Here is a 22,081-nt window from a genome sequence, read left to right on the forward strand (position 1 = left end):
ACAAATGTTTACTTTATATAGTTAGGAACTTGATACAGTTATATTTGTGGCTAAGTTGAAAAGATAGCTATGCTATGAAATTGATTTGCATTGATTCCTTCCTGTCGTCTGCGTATATTAATTTTGTATGTTTATGTGTAGGGGAGCAATATTGACTAGCATTAGGGGGTACTTACTATGTGCCAGACATTGTTCTAAGTGTGTTATATGCATGAACATATGTGACTCTCAGTGAAGTGAATATCCTTACTCTGCTTACAAACGAGTGACTGAAGCACTTAAGGGTTGGGCCAGTTTCTCCAAACCCTACAGCCAGAACATAGCAGAATGGGGGGGTGGAGCCAGCCCAGAATGCAGGCTTTCTAACCTTGCCTTCTTTATATGATGCCCTGACAGAGAGCAAATGTCACCCCTCCAGAGTTCATGGACGCTGGGGTGGGGGACAGAACAGGAAGAGCAAGCTTGGGGCAGAGATGACAGAATATTGAGCCAGAATATTTGGTCCCCCTCAGAAATAATTAGGATGATTGGATATCTGCTTATATTGTATCCTATTAACTCCTATTTATTTTTTTTTTTGGTATTTTTCTGAAGCTGGAAACAGGGAGAGACAGTCAGACAGACTCCCGCATGCACCCGACCGGGATCCACCCGGCACACCCACCAGGGGCGAAGCTCTGCCCACCAGGGGGCGATGCTCTGCCCCTCCGGGGCGTCGCTCTGTTGCAACCAGAGCCACTCTAGCACCTGGGGCAGAGGCCAAGGAGCCATCCCCAGCGCCCGGGCCATCCTTGCTCCAATGGAGCCTCGGCTGTGGGAGGGGAAGAGAGAGAGAGGAAGGAGAGGGGGAGGGGTGGAGAAGCAGATGGGCGCTTCTCCTGTGTGCCCTGGCCGGGAATCGAAACCAGGACTTCAGCACGCCAGGCCGACACTCTACCACTGAGCCAACCGGCCAGGGCCTAACTCCTATTTTTAATCATGAACCTGTCCCCTCAGTCTTAGATGAAAAGTATAAAATCATTTATTCCTCAGAAACCCCTCCCTTTGCAGGCTCCTTCCTACATGGTCCGCAGGGCTGTGGCCCCGCTCCAGGTCAGTTCATATGTGGTTGCTGGCTAAGCATGCGCTTCTCTATGGACTTCACGCAGAATGCCCCAAAGCAATGCCGTGTTCAGATTTCCATCTCATAATGTAGCTGTAGGCTAGGAAGCCCACCTGGGAGGATTATGGCTTGTTCTCTGAAAAGACAGGGATTCGTGCATGATCTGAGACAGAGAGGCAGCGTTAGGTCTCCTCTCCTGGTGCTGTTAAGTGCTGTGTGTCCACACGACCTCCGTCCCTGTGCTCCCCGTCCCAACCGCTCTCCTACGGGTCACCGCTGTGTAGCTTATGTCACTTCTCTTACGTCCTGTGTGCCCACAGCTATGCCGGATACCATCTCTGTAAAGGTTTTGTTGTTATTCAATTCAGAGCGACGTGCATCCATTCACGGCTTTCATCTTTGTCATGAGCACCGCCTCATTTGGCAGCTGTCAGTCTTTTTCACCGCCCGTCATTTGGTGCCGTCTGCGCCGTCCCTGCTGCCTCGCGTTCCCACAGCAGTAGGCATGGGGCTGGGGCTGGGGCCGGGCTGAGGCTGGCGTGGAAATCAGCACGTCAGCTCTCAGTGAGGCGGGGGGCATACCCTCTTCTTCCACAGAAGTTTCTGTTGATGCTCTGCCCCCCCCCGCACCCCACTGTGTGGCTATTAACTGACCCGAGGACAGCACTCTGCACAGAAAGTCCTAGTGTCAGTAAGACAGAAATGCACGTCTTGGCCACCTCACTGGATTCTCCCAGTCCCATATTAAAAGTCCATATGCGTAATTGGAAAGAGTACCTGCACCCTAGGTTCACTGCAGCATCATTTACAATGGCTGAGATTTGGCAGTGGCCCAGGTGGTGCATTTACACAACGGGACACCGTGCAGCCGTAAAAAAGGAGGAAATCTTCCCCTCTGCGGTGACACGGATGGACCCGGAGGGCATTACGCTGAATGAGATACGCCAGGCAGAGAAAGACAAGTATCATATGATCTCCCTCCTGTGTGGAATCTAATGAACAGAAGAATAGAAACAGACTCATAGATATGGAGCACAGACTGACAGCTGTCAGAGGCAAAGAAGGCAGGGGCTGGTGAAAAAGGCGAAGGGATCAAGCAAAGAGAAAACTCATGAACACAGACAACAGCATGGGATCATCAGAGGGAAGGGGTGGGGGGGTAGGAGAGGGTAAAGGGATAAATGGTGATGGAGGGAGACTTGGCATGGGCTGAACACACCACACCATATGCAGATGATGTATTATAGAATTGTACACCTGAAACCTATATGATTTTATTAACGTTATCCCCATAAATTCAATGGAAGAGTCCATATGCATTATGCTCATAGTCTGTTGTGTAATGAACAGTGAGCCTTTCTGTGGTAACTCCTGGACCCCTCTGGCACCAGCTGTAGAATCACAAACAGCTTAATCTGCTCGGTCATTGAGTAACCACTGCAGGTTTAAAATGGCCAAAGTAACACCTTTGCTTGGAATATCAGTGCACATAACTTTCTGTGCAAAGTTCTCTTTGCTTGTTACACATTAACTTTTACTGTGCAATCACCACCTGAGCTCAGATCTGCTGAACTCTTCAGAGGGCCCTGAGCTTTGTCAGACATTGTACAGCAGGGTACTCTGCATGGCACCCAGCCTTTCCACTGGCACACGTAATGCTACATTTTCTGAGCATTGCCTTCCAACTCCCTGAACAAAGAATCCATTGTTCCATTGGGTGCATGATGGTTTTCTGTAGTAGACACCCATACCGACATTGATATCTTAAGGCTAGATTGTGTTTTTTAGGGTAAAATAACTTTGTGTCTCTGTGTTAGTGGCCTTTGCTGAGAATTATCCACTGTAGATATTCCATTTATTTACTGCTAGTCCAGCCTGTCTTCTCATGTGAGGGCTATTGTCTGTGGATTCTCTCCTACCACTGGTCATTTTGGTCCCTCAACAGTTTGGGTTACTCTGTGTTGCTGAAGGCCTATTTGTGCCAGTCACTGTTCCAGACGTTGGGAAGAACTCAAAGGATTTCGTGTTCTCTAGGAAAGAGGGTAATCTAAATAGATAATTTTGTCATCAGAGAGTCAATGCTAGGAGGCTGATTGTCGCTAGTGTCATGGGAGCCCCTAGTGGGTCCCTACTTCCCAGCACAGTTGAGGGAGGCTCCTGGCAGGTCTGAGTTCTGCTCTAAGTATTGGAGGATATGTTAAAAAAGAAAAATGGCGGGAATGACATTCCAGAGGGAGGATATGGTGTGTATGCTGGGAAATGATGCAGAATTTGTTATGTTAGAGTTTAAAATAATGTCGGAGCATAGAGGCTGAGCTTGGAGAGGCAGCTGAGTATCAAGGGAAATAATTGTTTTACACCATGTTTAGGAGCTTGAAATTGTATCCATAGGGTTGGGCCATGGACTAATAACTGCTGGAGATTGTTTGCAGTGTTGTGAATATATTCGTTTTCTTAGAAGAAGCATCCCAGGCTTTTATTAGAACTCCGAGTGTTCCGTGATCTAACAATTGCTCATAATATTTACGATGGAAGGTTTGAAGTGGACAACCTTATTGTTTATTAATTAGAATGAAGTGAAGTGTTACCATGCCCGCATTTCACATCAGAAGGAATTTGGTGTACAGAGCTACGTCAGACCAAAGACTAAAGTTGCCAGGAAAATTCCTCTATGCAGCAGGTCTTCAAGTAATGTAGTTTCATGCAGTGTTTCAGTTATAATGTTTATGACATGCCATGGACCTTAACTCGCGTTTATATCAATTAGCCTGTAGCAAAATTAATTTCATTTTGCTCCAAGTTGCAGAACCTGTTGAGACTATTAAATGGGGTTTTACAGTGTAGACAAAACAAAACATTAATATGTTCACTGAACAAATATTACTTGAATAGTCTTCTTGAAGCATTTGTCCTGGCACCATGGGAAAGGTCCAGATCTTCCCCCCCAGAGTGTCACATCTCTGTAGCGGTTATTCATAAATGGTCTGTGACACTGCGGTAGGCACTGAGGAGACAGCAGTGACCAAGAGAGACAATGTCTCTGTTCGGAGCTTAATGTTGAATGAGGAAAGCAGGCATCCCTCAGATAATCACCAAACGACCGAGTTCCACCCGTCGCCATGCTGTGTGGTGTGATAAGAGGAGAGGTGGTAGGGGGCCTGACCTAGAGGGGCTTAGCGCAGGTGTTTGGAGGAAATGGCATCTGAACGCAGACCTGAAGAGCTGGTCAAGCGTCAGCTGGGGCAGGAAATAAGGGACCTCAGATGCTAAAGCCTGGCCACAGGAAGGACCTGGTGGGCTTAGGAGGAGAGGGGCCATAAAGTCCAGTGAGCGACCTGGGGAGGCAGAGGTGAGGGTACAGGGCCTACCGGGCCCTGTTTGTTTTCACCTGCTAACAAACATGGCTCTGACCCTGCGGCGCTGACGCGCTGGGTCTGTGTTTTCTGAGAGAGCTCCAGCTGTGGGTAGAAGATAGACTGAAGGGGACGGGTTGAGAAGGAGGTATCACATCCTGTGTGAGCGTAGCAACTGAAAACACATTGGGGGGCGCCCACACATCATTTCAGTGTGTGCATTGTCATAGACCTACTGTAGTTTCCCCACTTGGGAATTACAAGCACAGGCCTCCCGCAGACGAGCTAAGAAGTGGCTGCGCTGAGACCCGGGGCCGTCCCTTCAGCCCACACGGCTTTTCTTCTGCCTTCCATGAGCCACGTGAGAGCCAGCGGTTTCTGTGTGCGTGCGGCAGCAGGGACTGAGCAGTCCTGCTTAATTTCTGTTTTCTGTTCTAGCATTACAGGACTCGAGGTTTTAAGAGACTCAGCCCCATATTTAACCCCCTTGTTTTCCCAAAGGGGAGCACTGGCCCGCGATTGTGAGGCTGTGTGGACCATGAGCCTCCTAACCATCAGAGCGGGGTGTTCCTATGTCCTCTCTGTCTTTAGATCCTGGGCAGTCAGGTGACTGGTTGTTGTTACAGTTGTCAGGGTTGCAGGTACTTCCTTTTCTCTCTTTAGTTGTGAACAGACGTGCAGTTTATTCTTTTTTGTGGCTGGCCAAAAGGTATTGCTCAAAAATCATCAAACATCTTTTTCCTAAAACCTAATGCTTGAAAGAAACTTCTGAGAAGTGGCTTCCTGGGGAAGCAGGCTTCTTGTTTGATTCTGACTAAGCTGGAAATCCTGCAAGTCCAGCATTCTACTCCCGAGTCAGTCCAAAGTCGGCACGCTCACAGAGGTGGTGAGTGGGAGGGGAGGGCCGCTGAGCTGCGTAGAACGCGCACTTGATTTGAACTGGAGTTCAAAGGTAAGTCAGAAATTTAAAGTAGAATTTGCACCACCTTGTGCCACCTGGGCTCCCCTGAGCCTTCACTGAAACCCGTAGCCCAGCCATGTGGGCCCCTGAGCGCAGGCCCGGGGTCAGGTCTGAGTTCAGGTTGCCACCTTGGTGACCGTGGAAGCAGAGCCGTTCTCAGACATCACTTCCCTATTTGCAAAATAGAAGTAACACCTTTTCACACTCAGCGTTAAATGAAGACAGTCTGTATAAAGGACCAAGTCAGCAGAGTTCAGTAATGAAAACAGAAACCCCTCTAGGTGTTTCAGTAAGAAAAAGGGCTTTACTACAGGTGACATCAGAGAAGGGCGAGGCTGCCAGGACACTGACTTCACCCACATTGCTGTAATTGTGACCCAGGGGTCAAGGCAGCTGCTCTGGGTGCTACCTCGGCCACATGTGCTGACACCCCTGCCTCTCACAGCCATGCACCTGATGACAAGGCCCTGGAAGGCTGAGTCCAGCCACTGCAAACACTTACTTCCACCTGACTTGCTTGCCAGCAGTCACAGCTGTAAGAAAATGGCGGTTGTCTTGCCTCTCTCTTCCACATTTCACATGAAGGCATCTGATTGGTGGAGCCTTGTTTGTAACTAGAGCCTTGGCTGCCAGGGAGTTTGGGAGATGTCGTTTGTAGCTTTCCAGCTAGCAAACAGGAGGAGGATGGAATGGAGCCTGAGATGCCCAGTTCAAGTACCTGACGCCAGGATGCAGCTCGGGGCAGCATGCTACAGATACCGGATAAATGATTGTTATTGTTGGTGTCGCTGCCCGTGGTGTATTAGTAATAGGTAGTAGGAGTACAGGTCACTTAATGTCAACACATAGTTGACTATGTAAATTCTTATTAACCCTAAGAGGTTGATTCACTTCTATTCTTAGAGACTGCACTAAGGGTGCAATTAAATAGAAATTTTTATGTGAATCCATTATTTATAAGATCCATCTTCTACCCACTGAGATATTAGTAAATAATGAAGCAGAGTTTCAGGTATTGTCTGGTTCCATTAACATTATACCTGAATTAAAATAATAGAACCGAGTTCACTGTTTAGTGACGGGATGTGCTTTGGCAGGGTTCAAGTGTGAACGGCCAGTGGGTTTTGTTTGCTAATATTTTGTTGGAATGCTTGCATCTGTTTTCCTGAGAGCCAGTGCTGTCAAGTTTTCTTGTCATGTCCGTCTGGTTTCAGTACTGGGAAAATGCTGGCCTCATAGGAAGAGGCTTCTCTCTTCTGAAAAACACTGTAGGGAATTGGTATAATTTCTTAAATGTTTGGTGGAGTTCACCAGTTCTCACAGAATTCACTCGTCTGAGCCTAGTGCTTTCTGTTTTGGAAGGTCATTATTATTGATTCAATTTTGTTAAAAGATATCGACCTGCTCAGATTGTCTCTCTCTCTTCTTTCACAGATTGTTTTGTCTTTAAAGGAATTCATCCATTTCATCTAGGTTATCAGCTTTGTAGGCATAGAGTTTTTCTCATAATATTCTTTTATTATCCTTTTCATTTGCTTGGGCTCTGTAATGATGTCCCCTCTTTCATTTCTGATATTAGTAATTTTTGTTCTCTTTTATTCTTAGTTTGCCTGGCCTAAAGGCTTATCGGTTTTATTGATCTTTTACAAGAACCAGCTTTTAGTTTAATTGATTTGCTCTTATTAATTTTGCTGTTTTAAATTTTATTGATTTCTGCTTTAGTTTATTATCATTAATTATTTCCTTCCTTCTGTTTAATTGGGATTTAACTCACTCATCCTTTTCTAGTTTTTTAAGGTAGATGCTTAGATTAGCATTTTGCTGTATGAGATTCCTGACAAAGTCAAGGCCCAGAGTTCTCATTTTGAAATTCCTTGTTGTTCACAACCAGCTCACAGGCACTCCTTCAATTTCCTAGGGAGCTGAAGCTCTGAGAGACAAGGGCATAGATAGGAAGAAATATTTTATGATGCTAGTTAGAGCATGTTCTTAATTCTTACAATATATTCCCGTAATATATATTCCCACATAAAAACACATACTGATCAGGACAGAAGTCAGAGGCCGTGACATTTAGGAAAAGTCTTACTTCGAGGTGAGACTTCACTAGACATTAAAAGAAGGTAAGGGAAGATGAGAAATCTGCAGAGAGGGAGTATTCTGAATGAAAACACCGGAGAGGAGTGCCCACGTCAAAGCGCAGGAGCCCACGTGTCAGCGGGAGTGAAAAGGGCTGCGTGATGGGGAACCCAGGTGGTGGCTGAGCCTGTGTGACCAGGTGGGGGCCAGAGGCAGAGAGTCTGTCATTTGGGGTTGGAGTTTAGAAGTTTAAGAACAGAATTTCATGGACTTTAGAATTCCATACAGAATACCTCAGGGAAGGCATGTGAAGTCCGCCTCAGAGCCTTGCGGGTGGGCAGTATCCAGCGGGCAGTGGCATGGCAAGCTCAGAGCTGACCCCTCTAGACAGCCAGGGTTGTGAAAAATGTGGAACCTTGGTGGAAGGAACATTTCTCATCCAGTGTCTCCTTTATCCCCCCTACTCCCCAAAAAAGTGTTATCTGGTTGCTTGAAACTAATTTCAACAGGAAGGGTGGAAGTTTTCACACAGTGGATCTGTATGGCCTCTTCCCCAAGAAAGCCAAGCCTCTGGGACCTCCCACTTTCAGCGCCCCTCCCCCCAGGCCAGTCACTTTATCTTTGCTGTTGTTTCATCTTAGTGGCACCACCAAGAATTCTAAGTCGACTGCTGGGCTAATGGAGTGTTAGCTACTGATTAGGAATTAAACGAAAGCAAAGATGTTCATTAGAAGTCATCCTGTGTCCCACATCTGTGTGCTAAGTTCCAGGACTGTCTCAACGCTAAAGCCCCCGTGATATTTAATGGCGCGGGGATGGGGACCAGGGGACAGATTATAGAGGTGAGTTTCATCATGTAGAGGCTGTACCACAGAACCTCACTGGGCATCACTCCAGCATTGTCATTTCTGGTCAACAGTACAGTATTTTAAATTAAACCTGAGGTTAAGAAACGTTCATTTTTTAGCCCATGCCTTTCTAGTGTCACCCCCCAAAAAAGATACAATTTATTTATTTATTTATTTATTTAGTATTTTTCTGAAGCTGGAAACGGGGAGAGACAGTCAGACAGACTCCCGCATGCGCCTGACCAGGATCCACCCGGCACGCCCACCAGGGGCAATGCTCTGCCCACCAGGGGGCGATGCTCTGCCCCTCCGGGGCGTCACTGTGCCGCGACCAGAGCCACTCTAGCGCCTGGGGCAGAGGCCAAGGAGCCATCCCCAGCGCCCGGGCCATCTTTGCTCCAATGGAGCCTTGGCTGTGGAAGGGGAAGAGAGAGACAGAGAGGAAGGAGGGGGGTGGAGAAGCAAATGGGTGCTTCTCCTATGTGCCCTGTCCGGGAATCAAACCCGGGTCCCCCGCGCGCCAGGCCGACGCTCTACCACTGAGCCAACCGGCCAGGGCCAAAAGATACAATTTAAAAAAAGGGGATATAAGTAATATATTTATAATCTAAAGGAAATGAAGTAAAGAGTATTTTTTCTATTCAAAGTGACACGCAGGGGTTTTCACCGGTTCTTTGGGAGTGATAGCAAACCAGATGATGAGCATTATACAGCCAGAGGTTTTATGACTGATTGCCATTCCACTGCACTGAGTACATACTCTTTTTCTTCCTCCCAGTACAGGCTATTTTAGTCATTCGGTAACTGTCATATTGGCCTCGGAGCATTTTTTTTCTAATATAGTTAAAGGTTAGAGTCAGGTTGCTGCCACCCAAAAAGGATGCTTCACATTTGAGTCAGTAACTCTAGACAAAACCAATAGGGAATAATGTGTGCTAGTAAAAATGGATATTTTTGACTTATTGAGTATTCACTTCCAAATTGGAAGCATGGTCAGGTTTTACGGGGTCACTGAAGGGCTCACACAATTTCTGTCCACTACCAACCAAACCAACAAATGGAGAAACAGTAGATTAGTTAAAATCATAAGACAACATGGGTTAGTAGTTCTCCCAAAATTTTATGGACGTAGCAGCCATTAGGGCTAATTTGAAAGAATACTTATTTAATCTCAGCTTCAGAGTCCTTGAACTCTTGGTTCATATTTAGCACTAAATTTTAAACCAGAGGTTAAGTTTCTGTATGATCTGAAGGACTTCAATTTTAAAAGAAAGTTAAAAAAAAAAAGTTACGTTAAAATTGTCTGACCTGTGGCTTGGCTTTGTTCATTAAAAAGCTCCATATTAAAAAATAATAATAAATAAATAAGTTCCATATTTATAATCTCCATAACTTAAAGTTTCCATATAATGTCCCCTTTTCACTAAAAGGTTATTTTAGAATTTCCAGGGTCAGAGACTCACTAAGGTCTTGCCTGGACCCCAGATCGTGTGTTCATAGAATAAGCTGTATTTTTTTTTTTAAATAGAATCACTGTGGTTACCTATTGAATTGATTCTCATTTTGTTGACCTTTAAGACTGAAGGTCCCCACTCAGTATCTCACTGATCCAACTCTGTTTCTTGGGTGTGTCAGCACACCGGGATGATGCAGAGTGCTTAATGTGGTTAATGTAGCTCTATGAAAATGTTACCCATGTAGATCATCAAACATATTGTGGTTCTGACCCAACAATATAAATAAGTGAAGCATGTATCCAGAGTATTTTAGTCCCTCTGAGTCACTGTGGAATCGGGCCATTTATGAATTACTGTTACTGCAACCTGACACCCTTGTTGGAGAAGGCTGGAAAATTTTCCATGATTCGAGATGGTGCTGTTTTATTTTACATACAGTTGACATTTTTATCCCTACCCACCCGCTGCAGTATCTGTGCTCTATGGTAAATGTAGCTCTAATACCCCCTTGACTCAGGGGGACTGGCATTCTCACAGGAACTGGAAGTGCCGAATTCTGAGTGGTTCTGGGCGAATGTTGACATTACAGATGTCATTTACAGGAGCGGAAGAAGAGGCTCAAAATAGCAAAGCATTTTCCCTTCTGACTTGTGCTGTGAGATGTTTTAAAACCTTTCAAAAAAAAGAGGGTCCCCGGTGACAGGATTTTAGCTCTTCCTGCATTTGGTGTATATAGCAGTGATATATTCCTTTGATGTTAAATGTTCTTAGGTGTTGCTGTTTACCTACCAAGCTCAGACTCGGACGTAGGCAGATCCCAAATGGCCACCACGACTCGAGCTCCCCAAGTGCTGAGGCCTCTTTCTCTTTCTCTTCCTCTTCCTCTGTCCTTTTACCACGTGATCAGTACCGTATATCTCTCCCAATCTCTTCACAACCTGCCATTTATTAGCTTGTCTCATTTATCATCTTTTTTTTTTTTACAGTATCTCTATTAGCTTGCTAGGGCTGTCATAATTTCCTCAGAACTCTGGAGGCTGGAAGTCCAAGGTCAATGTGTCGACAGGGTTGGTTTATTCTGAGGCCTCTCCCGTAGGCTGGTAGATGGCTGTCTTCTCCCTGTTTGCCCCAACTCTCCCTCTGTGAGTGTCTGTGTCCTTATCTCTTCTTAGAAGGACCCACCTCATGGATTAGGATCTACCCTAAAATCCCATTTTTAATGTAATCACCCATTTAAAGATCTTTCTCCAACTACAGTCACATTCTGAGGTAGTTAGGATACAGATGAATTTGGAAGGGACACAGTTCAGCCCATAACAGTAGCCCAAGATGGACATCATAATACTTGTTGGTCAGCGGCAGGATTCAGCTCTTCATGTTTGTTGACCTTGAAAGTTGCTGGGGAACTAACTGCTCGTTATCTCGTGGTGACCTGAGGAGCTGCGGTGGGAGGAAGACAGTCCAGGATCAGAGACATAGCCCAGGGTAATGCCTGCAACTCAGCCAAATTCTTGCCATGAAAGCTCTCAAGGGCAGCAAAGGAGGAGTTGTTGAGTACCTAGTACACACCAAACAAGGTGCGAGGCACTTTACACACATCCACCCAACTGAAGCTCAGAGCGCTCGCAAAAGGTAAGAACCGCTAGTATTGTCATTTGGGAGTGGAGGAAACAGGTTTGGAGATAGTAAATAATTGGCCCAAGGCCTCCCGTACGAAGTCAGTAAAAATGCTAGGATTCAAACCCAGGCCTACATCTGACTCCAACACTGGTGGCTTTTCCATGGCCCATTTGCTTCTCTCTGCCGAACACACCAGCGGTGATTGGTCACTTGTTATAGGTAAGCCCTGCATGACCCTATTCTGTAGACCTAGTTTTTTTACTGTGTGTTCTTCTTGGCCAGGTCAAGACTTGGCCAGAAAAATATTTTCTTCTTTTACTGACTCTAGGTGGTCCTCTGTATATAGTTCAAATAGTCATTGCATTGATTCCCAGAAAAGAAATCATGTCTGTTCTTTTTAATCATTTAAAAGTGTTTTGATCACCTATTGCTGCATAGTAAACAACCCCAAAATGTAATGGCATAAAAAATAATCATGTTACTCCCTCACAGCTCTGGCTCATGGGGTCCACTGGGCTCCTGAGCCTTCCCCAGTCGCTCGAGGCCGCTCCATCCCCAGCAGTGCAGAGGCAGCCCCGTGAGGCTTAGTTGGGAGCTGGCACCATGGCCCGCCTGCCACATCTCTTGGCTAAAATGAGTTCCAGGCCAGCCCACATTCCTTGTAGAAAGGAAGGCCCAGGGCCATAAATACTAAATGACTTGACTCATAAAGGCCATCTAGAGAGACTGGTTGCCACACATTTGCCAAAGAAGAGAAGTGGGGGGGAAAGGGCATTATTGAGTGATTTCTCAAAAGATAATTAGAGAAATAGCTGTGCAGCACTTTGATGCTTTAAAAAAAAAAGAAAAAAGGAGTGGCCTTCGCCAGTTGGCTCTGTGGTAGAGTGTTGGCCTGGCATGTGGATGTCCTGGGTTTGATTCCTGGTCAGGGCACACAGGAGAAGCGCCCATCTGCTTTTCCACCCCTCCCCCTTCTCTCTCTCTTTCCCTCCTTCAGCCATGGCTCAATTGGTTTGAGTGAATTGGCCTCAGGCACTAAGGATGGCTCTGTGGCCTCTGCCTCAGGCACTAAAAAATGGCTCCATTGCTGAGCAACGGAGCAAGGGCTCCAGATGGCCAGAGCATTGCCCCCTAGTGGGTTAGCCAGGTGGATCCTGGTTGGAGTGCATGTAGGAGTCTGTCTCTCTGCTTCCCCTCCTCTCACTTAAAAAAAAAATTAGAAAAAGGGTATTTTTCAGAAAGTAATATTTAAGTAATAGCAGCAAAAAGAACTTATGCAAATGTTGCATGTTTAATCTTAATAGGAAACAAGGCCCCTTGGAGACAGAGCCTACAAAGCTTTAAGTGTGGATTAAGAAACAGAATAAGGCATCAGTTTTACTGGTACCAGACTCTGTCATTACTGTCTCTAAGCTACAATTGACATGGTTTTGTGTACATGGGTTTTTGGCTCCTTCTCTGAATCAGATAATTCTCTTGAAAGAAGGAAGGAGGGAAGAAAAGAAAAAAGGGAAGGAGGGAGAGAGGAAGGAAGGAAGCTACATAAAAACAAAATGAAAATCCTTGCCCTGTTCACCAATAGTAAGGTGCACTTGCATTCCCTTTAGGTTCAATTGGTATAATCTTTAGCATTTATGAAGTGCTAAGACCTGTTAAATGAGATGAATGTACATTCTATCATTTACTCAAGGATGATCAATAGTCCTTACCCTAAAAAATTACCTTTCATGAGTTCTTAAATTATTTTTAATTAGATGTTTTGGTAAGATGTATGCAGAGATCTCACATGGCAGATACAGCTTCTGACAAAATGTCTTCCCTTGTGGGCGATCAGTGTGAGTTTCCTTCTTATTAATAGACAGAAAATGTATGTTGCCTGCTAGAGAGATGTGTGCTGTTTAGACCTAGCAGTGGTCGGCAAACTCATTGGTCAACAGAGCCAAATATCAACAGTACAACGATTGAAATTTCTTTTGAGAGCCAAATTTTTTAAGCTATATAGGTAGGTACATTCCTTATCGAGGTAGCGCCCGCACGTGGTATTTTGTGGAAGAGCCACACTCAAGGGGCCAAAGAGCCACATGTGGCTTGTGAGCTGCGGTTTGCTGACCACTGACGTGATTTAGATGAGGGGTCGTCAAACCACAGCCCACTAGCCACATGTAGCCCACTGCCTGGTTTTGTAAATAAAGCTTTATTAGAACACAGGCACACCTACATGATGTCCACGGCTGCTCTCTAGCTACGTCAGCAGAATTGAGAAGTTGTGACAGAGATATATAGCCCACAATGCCCAAAATATTTACTACTCTGTTGGTTTGGTGACTCCTGATTGACATGATTAGTCTGGTCATTTATTAGTTTTCTAAGTTTCACAAGAATTTTCCTTTGTGTTTTGTCGGTCGGCTGGTTGGAGGCTTAGAGCAGAGGTTCTTGTCTTTTTTCCTCTGACTTATTTCACTTCACTTATCACGATATTCCCAAGATCCATCTGTGTTGCTGCAAACAGCAATGTCTGATCTTTCTCATGACGGAGCAGCGTTCCATTGTATACATGTATACCACATCTTCTTTATCCTCGCGCACTGCAGGTGGGAATGTCAGCCAGTACAGCCACTATGGAAAACAGTGTGGAGGTTCCTCAAAATATTAAGAAGAGTGCTACCATATGACCCAGCGGTCCCTCTCCTGGGCATCGTACCAATAGATGCACCCCTGGGTTCACGGTAGCATTAGTCACAATAGCCAAGACCTGGAGAGAAGCCAGCGCCTTATAGTGGATGATTAGACAAGAAGACGTTTTAGGAATCTGTATTGGAGCTGCCAGAATTGGGGGCGTGTGTTGGGCATAAAGGGGAAGAGTGATGGAGGTACATGGGGCCCCGCAACCTCCGCTGAGCCGCTGGTGGGCTTGGCTCACTTAGTGGGTGGTAGGCCGCAGACACACAGTTAAAGTTAGATCACTTCTTAGCTGAGTGTGGGATTGAAACCTCTGTTTCCTCCATCGGCATGCAGACACCTCATAGGTCAGTGAGTGCTGAGCGTTAATGAGATGATGAGTTTAGAGCAGTGCTGTTGTCCCCACCTCTGTCAGACTTATGATGCTTCTTTATATCCTTTCAGAGTTGGATAGCTAAGAATAGAAATGCCAAAAATAGAAAAAGATCAGAGCTTTTTTACTGTGAAACAAGAAGCGAGGAGGTAGACTGGGAAAAGCTCTGGCTGCGAGCTCAGGAGTCAGCCTGAGCTCTCTGTGATGATCTTGGCCCTTCCCCATGTTACCTCTTAATTCCAAGGTGGCTGCTCTGTCTCCTGCATCACGTGCTCGTCCCAGGCAGAAAGAACCGAAGGGCCTCTGGCAAAGGTCTGCTCCCAGCTGAGTGTGCCTGCCTTTCGGGAGCCTTCCTGAAGCCCTGCCTGGCAACTTCTGCTTGTGTGACCTTGGTCAGAAATGAGTAACAGCCCTCCCCTTCCCCACGCATAATGGCAGCTGTGCTCTTTGCGTCCCCAGCAGAATTGCAGTTCTTGTTCTGAAGACGGGGAGAATGGGGACTGGGCAGGCATTGGCGAGTGCCGCCTCGCTGTTCCCAGTGTGGTCGTTGCTGCCGTCACTATTACCTTGAGACAGCGCCTCTCCCGTGAAGTCCCCAGGACGGACTCCATAGAAAGAGCAGCTCTCCTTGTTCTAACATACTGCCTGAATCTGTCCACACCAGAGGAGCATGCCCGTGGTAGGGTCGCCTATGTTTTAATTAGGCGGGTTGGGTTCTGTTTTAGCCTCTGACATTACTGTTCTAAGTAATTTAAAAGAAACATTAATTAAAATAGTTTAGATTTGGGGTTTTTTTGGATGGGGCCAAGGCAGAATTATACCATTCAAAATGAGACTCGAGACGAAGAGCCAAGCTGCTCCAAAAGAAATCTGATAAGGTTTTAAATAATTCATTGTTCTCTGCTGTTACAGAAACTAGAAGAACTTTTGGGAACTTTATGGGCCACCGATGTTCTTGCTTGAAAATAAATTAAGATTAATGCATGATAGGAAAAGTATCTGTCTCTGTTGTACTTGTCTCTTTCTGCAAACCCTATTTACGTATGTTCCTTTTTAAATAGGGAAGGGGCCACTCCTTTCTTCTGCTCCCGACTCCTCCTTTGGTCTCCGCTGCCCTGGGCTGCTCACCGCAGACCGGCCAGGTCTCTGCTGCCTGGGTGTGGGCAGACTCCTCTCCATCCCGCTCACTGATGTCCATGTGCGGTGTTGTAGCAGCGCTTTTGGCAGAAGGCGGTGATGGAGATCGTGTGAGAAACCTTTAATCTAGAACAGGGGTCAGGAACCTTTTTGGCTGAGAGAGCCATGAACGCCACATATTTTAAAATGTAATTCTGTGAGAGCCATACAACAACCCATGTACGTTATGCATTATCCAATAAAAATTTGGTGTTGTCCCGAAGGACAGCTGTGATTGGCTCCAGCCACCCACAATCATGAACATGAGTGGTAGGAAATGAATGGATTGTAATACATGAGAATGTTTTATATTTTTAACGTTATATTTTTTTTTATTAAAGATTTGTCTGCAAGCCAGATGCAGCCATCAAAAGAGCCACATCTGGCTCACGAGCCATAGGTTCCTGACCCCTGGTCTAGAGCAAGCTGGAGAAAGTATGGAGTTGAGGGTATGGGGAAGAGGACACCTGGGGAGCACCGATGACAGTCATCATTAGGTAGTCACCATCCACTGTGTGTACAGGACTCGGAGTGCAGGAAGGAGCAAGGGAGAGGGATCCCCTTTTGTCCAGATGGGGCTACAGGTGCCAAAGAAAGGACGTTCCCAGTGGCGACATCCTTACTCTGCTCTGGGGCGTCAGGAAAGGGTGATGGGAGCCAACAGCAGCAGGTCTCGCGGCCGTGTTGTGCGTTGTGAGAGCCACGACGCAGGCTGGAGGTGACACAGAGGGACATGCCACCAGGTTTGACTAAACAGTTGGTTCTTCGGGAGCGGCATGCACTCACAGGCTGCTCTGAGGGTGACAGTGGCAGACGGGGCACAGGGCGCAGATGGGAGCCTCCTAGTGTTAGCGCTGGTGACAACTCCTCTCCTTCCTTCTGAGGCAGGCTCCCGGGAGCACGGGGCACCGTGGCCCACAGCCGTCGTCCCCTGAGAAGCTTGACTTTCACTCAGATCTATTTAGCAGGATAACTTGATGCTGGTAATGGTGGGGTGTGGCTTATGGAGAAACATGGCGCTGCCCTCTGTATCATTGCCATCGGAGGTTACGGCTGTCCCCTCAACATCTCCATCTTGCCCTTCTACAGGTGTTATTGCCATGTGATTCTTACCCTTTTGACTTCATATCTTTGGATATAAGTCATTTTTTTCTTAAATCTTAAGTCAACACTTGCTCTCTCAATTTCTTTCCAGATTTAAGTGAAAAAGTTCATCCCAACAGTTCCCCTCATTAACTATTAAATTCTGATTATGCATCCTGTCATCTTTGATCTGATCTGATCTAAGAGCTCTTTACTTTTCTTGTATGTCTTTGTAAAAGTGCCGTCCTATCTTCTCAATCATTTTAGTTATTTTCTAATTCAAGTATTTTCCTCTTGGAACCTTTTGAACTGGTGTGTGTGTGAAGTGGAACAGCAGGAATTTCCCCAGAAACAGCCCCCTGTGGGGACCTCACGCATGCGGTTTCATTCCCAGCACCCCGTGAGGCCGGCCAGCAGTGACGGCCGCCCCTCTGCAGCTGCCTCTGAGGCCCATGTCTTTGGGGACACACAGGGCACACTCCAAGATGCCTTCCTCAGTCATCGTTTGCTGTTTCTAGAGCTCGCTCCATGAGCCTGTGTCGGGTCCCTTCCTGCGAATACCCACTCTGTCCCTGGTGCAGGCAGTCCCCTGCCTCCTTTTTGCCCGCCTTCCATGTCACAGTGAGGCCCTGCCCGTGGCCCGGGCACACGGCTTGTGTCAGGGCATCCGTGTGCCCTGAAAACCAGCAAAGGCCATGCCAGCTGCCGGGTCTCATTCTCTCCTTCAGGTCACTGACGACTGTGTCAGCTGGGCATGGTCCAGCCCTGGTTTCTGGGGCACTTACCTTTACGAATTCTTCAGGGCAGTGGTTGGCAACCAGCAGTCCGTGGACCGGTGCCAGCCCGCCAGAAATTTCATGGTTATCAGAGTGGTTAACTCACCAGTCACAGGCCGGTGGCTGAAACCATGCTCTGGGGCAGGAGTTTGCAGCCCTGGTGGACATCTCAAGTACTGAGAGAGAAAAGGGAATTACTTGTATCTGTATGTTGCTGTACCATTCAGAGCATATTGCCTGAGCACAGTCTTTCCTGTGACCACAGAACATTGGTTAGAAACCAGGAAACTAAATGGCCCCACTATCTATGAACAGACATACACATCTTTCCAGTTTCCCCACAAATGTCTTTTGTAGCAAAAGAAAAAGAATGTTTCTGGGCTAGGATCCATCCGAGGATCACATGCTGCTTTCGGTTCTCATATCTCTTTGCCGTCTTTGTTTGCCTGCCTTTGTCATTCATGATCTACTGAATTATGTAGCTGTCCTTGGAGGGTCGGGAGGTGCCTACACAGTTTTGGCTCTGGGGCAGGATGGCTCAGACACCCACGGCATCCTAGACATAGCAGGATGGGCCGCGGCAGTGTGGGGATGTCGGAGAGCCAAGAATGATGCTTCGTCCATAGTGTTTACTGTAAGCTTTCAAGGTCTAACTCAGTGGTCGGCAAACTGCGGCTTGTGAGCCACATGCGGCTCTTTGGCCCCTTGAGTGTGGCTCTTCCACAAAATACCATGTGTGTGGGCACTACCTTGACAAGGAATGTACCTACTTACCTATACAGTTTAAGTTTAAAAAATTTGGCTCTCAAAAGAAACTTCAATCATTGTACTGTTGATATTTGGCTCTGTTGACTAATTAGTTTGCCGACCACTAGTCTAACTAGACCCTGACTCATTTCTTCTCCACAACAACCCTGTGCATAGGTATTCTTACATTCTAGATACGGAGCCTGAGCAACAGGCATGACCTGCTCAAGGTCATGCAGCCGGGAAGGGTGAGGCCAGGCCCCAGGGGCCTGGGAGCGCTTAGCCCGCAAAGGCAGAACCCGAGGCACTCACAGGAGGGGCCCTCTACATGTCAGTAGCAGTAAAAACCTGTCAACCTGTCGCATCAACTGCAGACTGGACTGATAGTATCTACTTTGTAAATGCCTGAGGATTATACATGGTCCTCTGTTAAAGCACTTAATATGTTAAAAGTAAGTGAAATTTACAATGTAAATGTTGAAAAGTTGGTGTGACTAACTGAGATAGGGTAACTCTCAGAAGGGCTGCCGTCATCTCTGGGGGAGGGCACAGAGGCAACAGACACCCATCCCTGCTTGTAGGTGTGTGCGGGGCTGGGCACCTCCAGGGCAGGGGCCAGCAGCGAGTCAGGAAGCGCCAGGACTTCCTGCCTCCCGGGTTCTGTCAGAAGGTGTCTGTCCCATGCAGAGAACGGTCAGCCCCACTCTGTCCCGGATGGAGGTAGTTACCTCCCCATGTCGGAGACGGTTGTTTTCACCCGTGAGTGGCGCTGGAGGAATCAGGTACCTAAAAGCTCTGAAGATGGGGGTTCACAGGATTACTGACAGGTGCAGTCACCTTATGTGAAAGTTTTGTTTTGTCTTCAGACACCTCCAATACGCCCCTGTGCCTATGGGGAGACAGGCATGTGTGAAGGAGCTACTCTTCCGACTCAGTTCAACTTCTCTGTAGCCTGTCATAGATTTGAGGGGACAGCCACAAGGAGCCCAAGGATGTCTGGGCTCCATAGCTGCTACGGTGGCCAAGGGTGGGGTATTCCTCTCCCTGTCAAGGCCTAGCTGTCCCCTCCAGCCCTGCATCGGGAGGCCTGGGTTTCCGTTAGCTGAAGTCCCAGGAGCTTGACCAGGGACTGAGCAGTGATGACCGCAGCGGGTGCTGTGGCTGCTGGGTGGGGGGCCTTCCGCTCATGCTGGCCGCCCCCACCTGGTTTCTGTGGGGCCACCCAGAGGAAGACACACTGCCTTGGGGACACCTGTCAGAGCCCTGAGTGAAGCCCCGTTATGTTAAGGCTCGGTGGGGAGCTAGCTGGGAGCAGTGCCTCCCGGCTTTATTCCAGTGCAGGCCTTCCTCAGGGTGCGGGGTTCCTGTGGCCACAGCCACCGTCTCATGGTAGGTAGGAGGTGGGTGCAGGCCAGTCACAAGCTTGTGCCTCTGTGTGTCTGGGTCCCTCCTGGGGCTGAGCCCGAGGGCGGCAGGTGCAGTGTCTGGTTCACGCCAGCACCCCTTAGAGAAGAGGAGAGAGTCGCGTGTTCTCTTGAATCTGATACCCAGATCAATTTACTCGATTAAAACTGTCCTCCACTGCTCACAGCACAGCTTCCGTCTCTGTCCCCGGGTCCCGAATCCTGGGTTGTCACAAGGACGCGCTCAGTCCTCCATGGCCCGGTCTATGGGCACTGAAGCGTTACTAATCCTCTGCGCAGCGGGCGTTCCAGCAGTCTGGGCTCGGAAAGCTCCTGATAGCCCGCTTTTGTCTCTGATCACTGATAACACTTTTAATTTGGACCTGGAGCCATTCCCTTTGGTAATGAGTGCAGCTATTGTTCCAAAACCAAGTTCAGATTAGATTTTTGCCCAAACACATACAGAACTGAACACCTTGGCTTCTTTTAATGCTGTATTTTGAGCAAAGTTTCTAAAATTCTAGTCAGCCATGTATCCTTTCATGATTTTACCCAGTACCAGCTGAAACTCTATTTGCCGTTTTTGTATAAAGTACATTATACTTTATTTTACTGCCGTACATGGAAAATTAGTATTACTTGCCCTTAATTGGAGGTAATCAAAAAATACAATGTAAACATATTATTAAATTCTATCTGGATAATATTGCTTGCCAAAGGTGTTGAGCGGAGGGCCTGACTCCCTTTATTCTAATGTAAGCCTTCTAGTGCTTGTTTCCGAGAGGGACCCAGCCCGCCTTCAAGAACCATGGCCTTGGGAAAACTTGCTCCCTTTATATTATGTCTGGAGTTAAGCATCTGATTGACTGGACTTGAGTGAAAACTCCTTTCTACAATGTGCTAAGAATACCATTAAGTAGGCAGGTGACACTGTCCGTACATCCGGAAAACGTGTGACCTACTGGGGGACAAAGTAACTAGAGAGAATTGATAAGGGCGGATGGTAGGAGGTGGAGCTCCGTTTATTCATTCCCATCTCCGCCCACCTCCCTCCCCTTTGGCCGGCCATCAGCTTGCTGCCTCTCTGGGTCTGTTTCTGTTTTTTTAGACTCCACAGAAGTGAGACCCCATGGTACTTTGCCTCTCTCTGACTTACTTCACTTGGCACAGTGTCCTCCAGATCCGTCCCTGCTGTTGTGAACGGCAGGCAGGGCTTCCTTCGTTTTCCTGGCCGAGCCGTCTTTTGTTGTGTGCGTACACTGCTTTACCCACCGGCCTGCTGACAGGCATCTGGGGTGCTTGTGTGTCTTGGCTGTGACTAGTCATGCTGTGAGTTAATGCGTTTGTTTTCTTCCGATAAACACACAGAAGTGAAATTGGTGGGTGGTATGGCAGCTCTATTTTTAAATTTTGGAGAAAGCTCTACACCATCTTCCATTGTGGCTGCGCTGATTTACAGTCCCACCAATGGCTCATGAAGCCTCCCTTTTCTCCACAACCTTGCCAGTGCTTGTTGATTTATTGATGATAGCCTGTCTGATAGGTGTGAGGTGATATTGTGGTTTTAATTTGCATTTCCCTGATGGTTAGTGATGTTGAGCATCTTTTCATGTCTGTAGGCCATCTGTATGTCCTCTTGGAAGAAAGGTCTATTCTGCATCTTTTTAAATTGGATTGGGTTTTTTATGTTAAGTTTTGAGTTCTTTACATACTTTGAAAATTAACCCTTTATGGGTATATCATTTGTGATACGTTTTCTCATTAAGTTGGCTTTTCATTTTGCTGATGGCTTCCTTTGCTTGGCAAAAATTTTCTACTTTGATGTAACCTCATTTGTTTTGTTTCCCTTACCTGAGGAGACACATCCAAAAACATATTGCCAAGAGTGATGTCAAACAGTTCACTGCCTGTATTTTCTTTTAGTTTTATGGTTTCAGGTCTAACATTTGTCTTTATTCCATTTTGAGTTAATTTTTGTATATGGTGCAAGAAAGTGGCTTTTTTTTGTGTATCTCCAGTTTTCCCAACACCACTTATTCAAGAGATGGTCTTTACTTGTATATCCTTGCTACCTTTGTTGTACTTTGACAATATAGATGAGAATTTATTTCTGGATGCTCTATTCACTGATCTGTGTATGTTTTTATGCCAATACCATACTGCTTTGATTATTGTAGCTTTGTAGATAGTTTGACATCAGGGAGTATGACACCTCCCACTTTGTCCCTTCTCAAGATTTCTTTGGCCATTCGAGGTGTTCTGTGGTTCTAACTCTGAAAAGAATGCCATTGGTATTTTAACAGAGATTGCACTCAATCTGCCTATTCAGGTAGTATGGACCCTTTTAACATTATTAATTCTTCCAATCCATGAGCAAGATATAGCCTTCCATTTATCTGTATCTGGTTCAGTTTCTTTCTTCGA

At 46.7% G+C, this 22,081-nt stretch overlaps 1 protein-coding gene across 3 annotated transcripts in view; it reads left to right on the forward strand.

Moving 5' to 3' along the window:
- Positions 1 to 22,081, forward strand: part of NME7 (NME/NM23 family member 7) — a 139,060-nt gene that overhangs the window by 114,922 nt on the left and 2,057 nt on the right. For 2 of the 3 annotated variants that reach the window (XM_066371441.1, XM_066371439.1), the window contains exon 12: positions 14,012 to 14,222. The exons of the other annotated variant lie outside the window; for it this stretch is intronic. In XM_066371441.1, coding sequence (XP_066227538.1) covers positions 14,012 to 14,092 — 81 coding nt within the window. In that variant the 3' untranslated portion in view covers positions 14,093 to 14,222. Of the gene's footprint in view, positions 1 to 14,011; positions 14,223 to 22,081 lie in introns of those variants that run through there. 3 annotated transcript variants of the gene reach the window in all.

The sequence above is a fragment of the Saccopteryx leptura genome, chromosome 2 (assembly GCF_036850995.1).
Source record: "Saccopteryx leptura isolate mSacLep1 chromosome 2, mSacLep1_pri_phased_curated, whole genome shotgun sequence".
Lineage (NCBI taxonomy): Eukaryota > Metazoa > Chordata > Mammalia > Chiroptera > Emballonuridae > Saccopteryx > Saccopteryx leptura.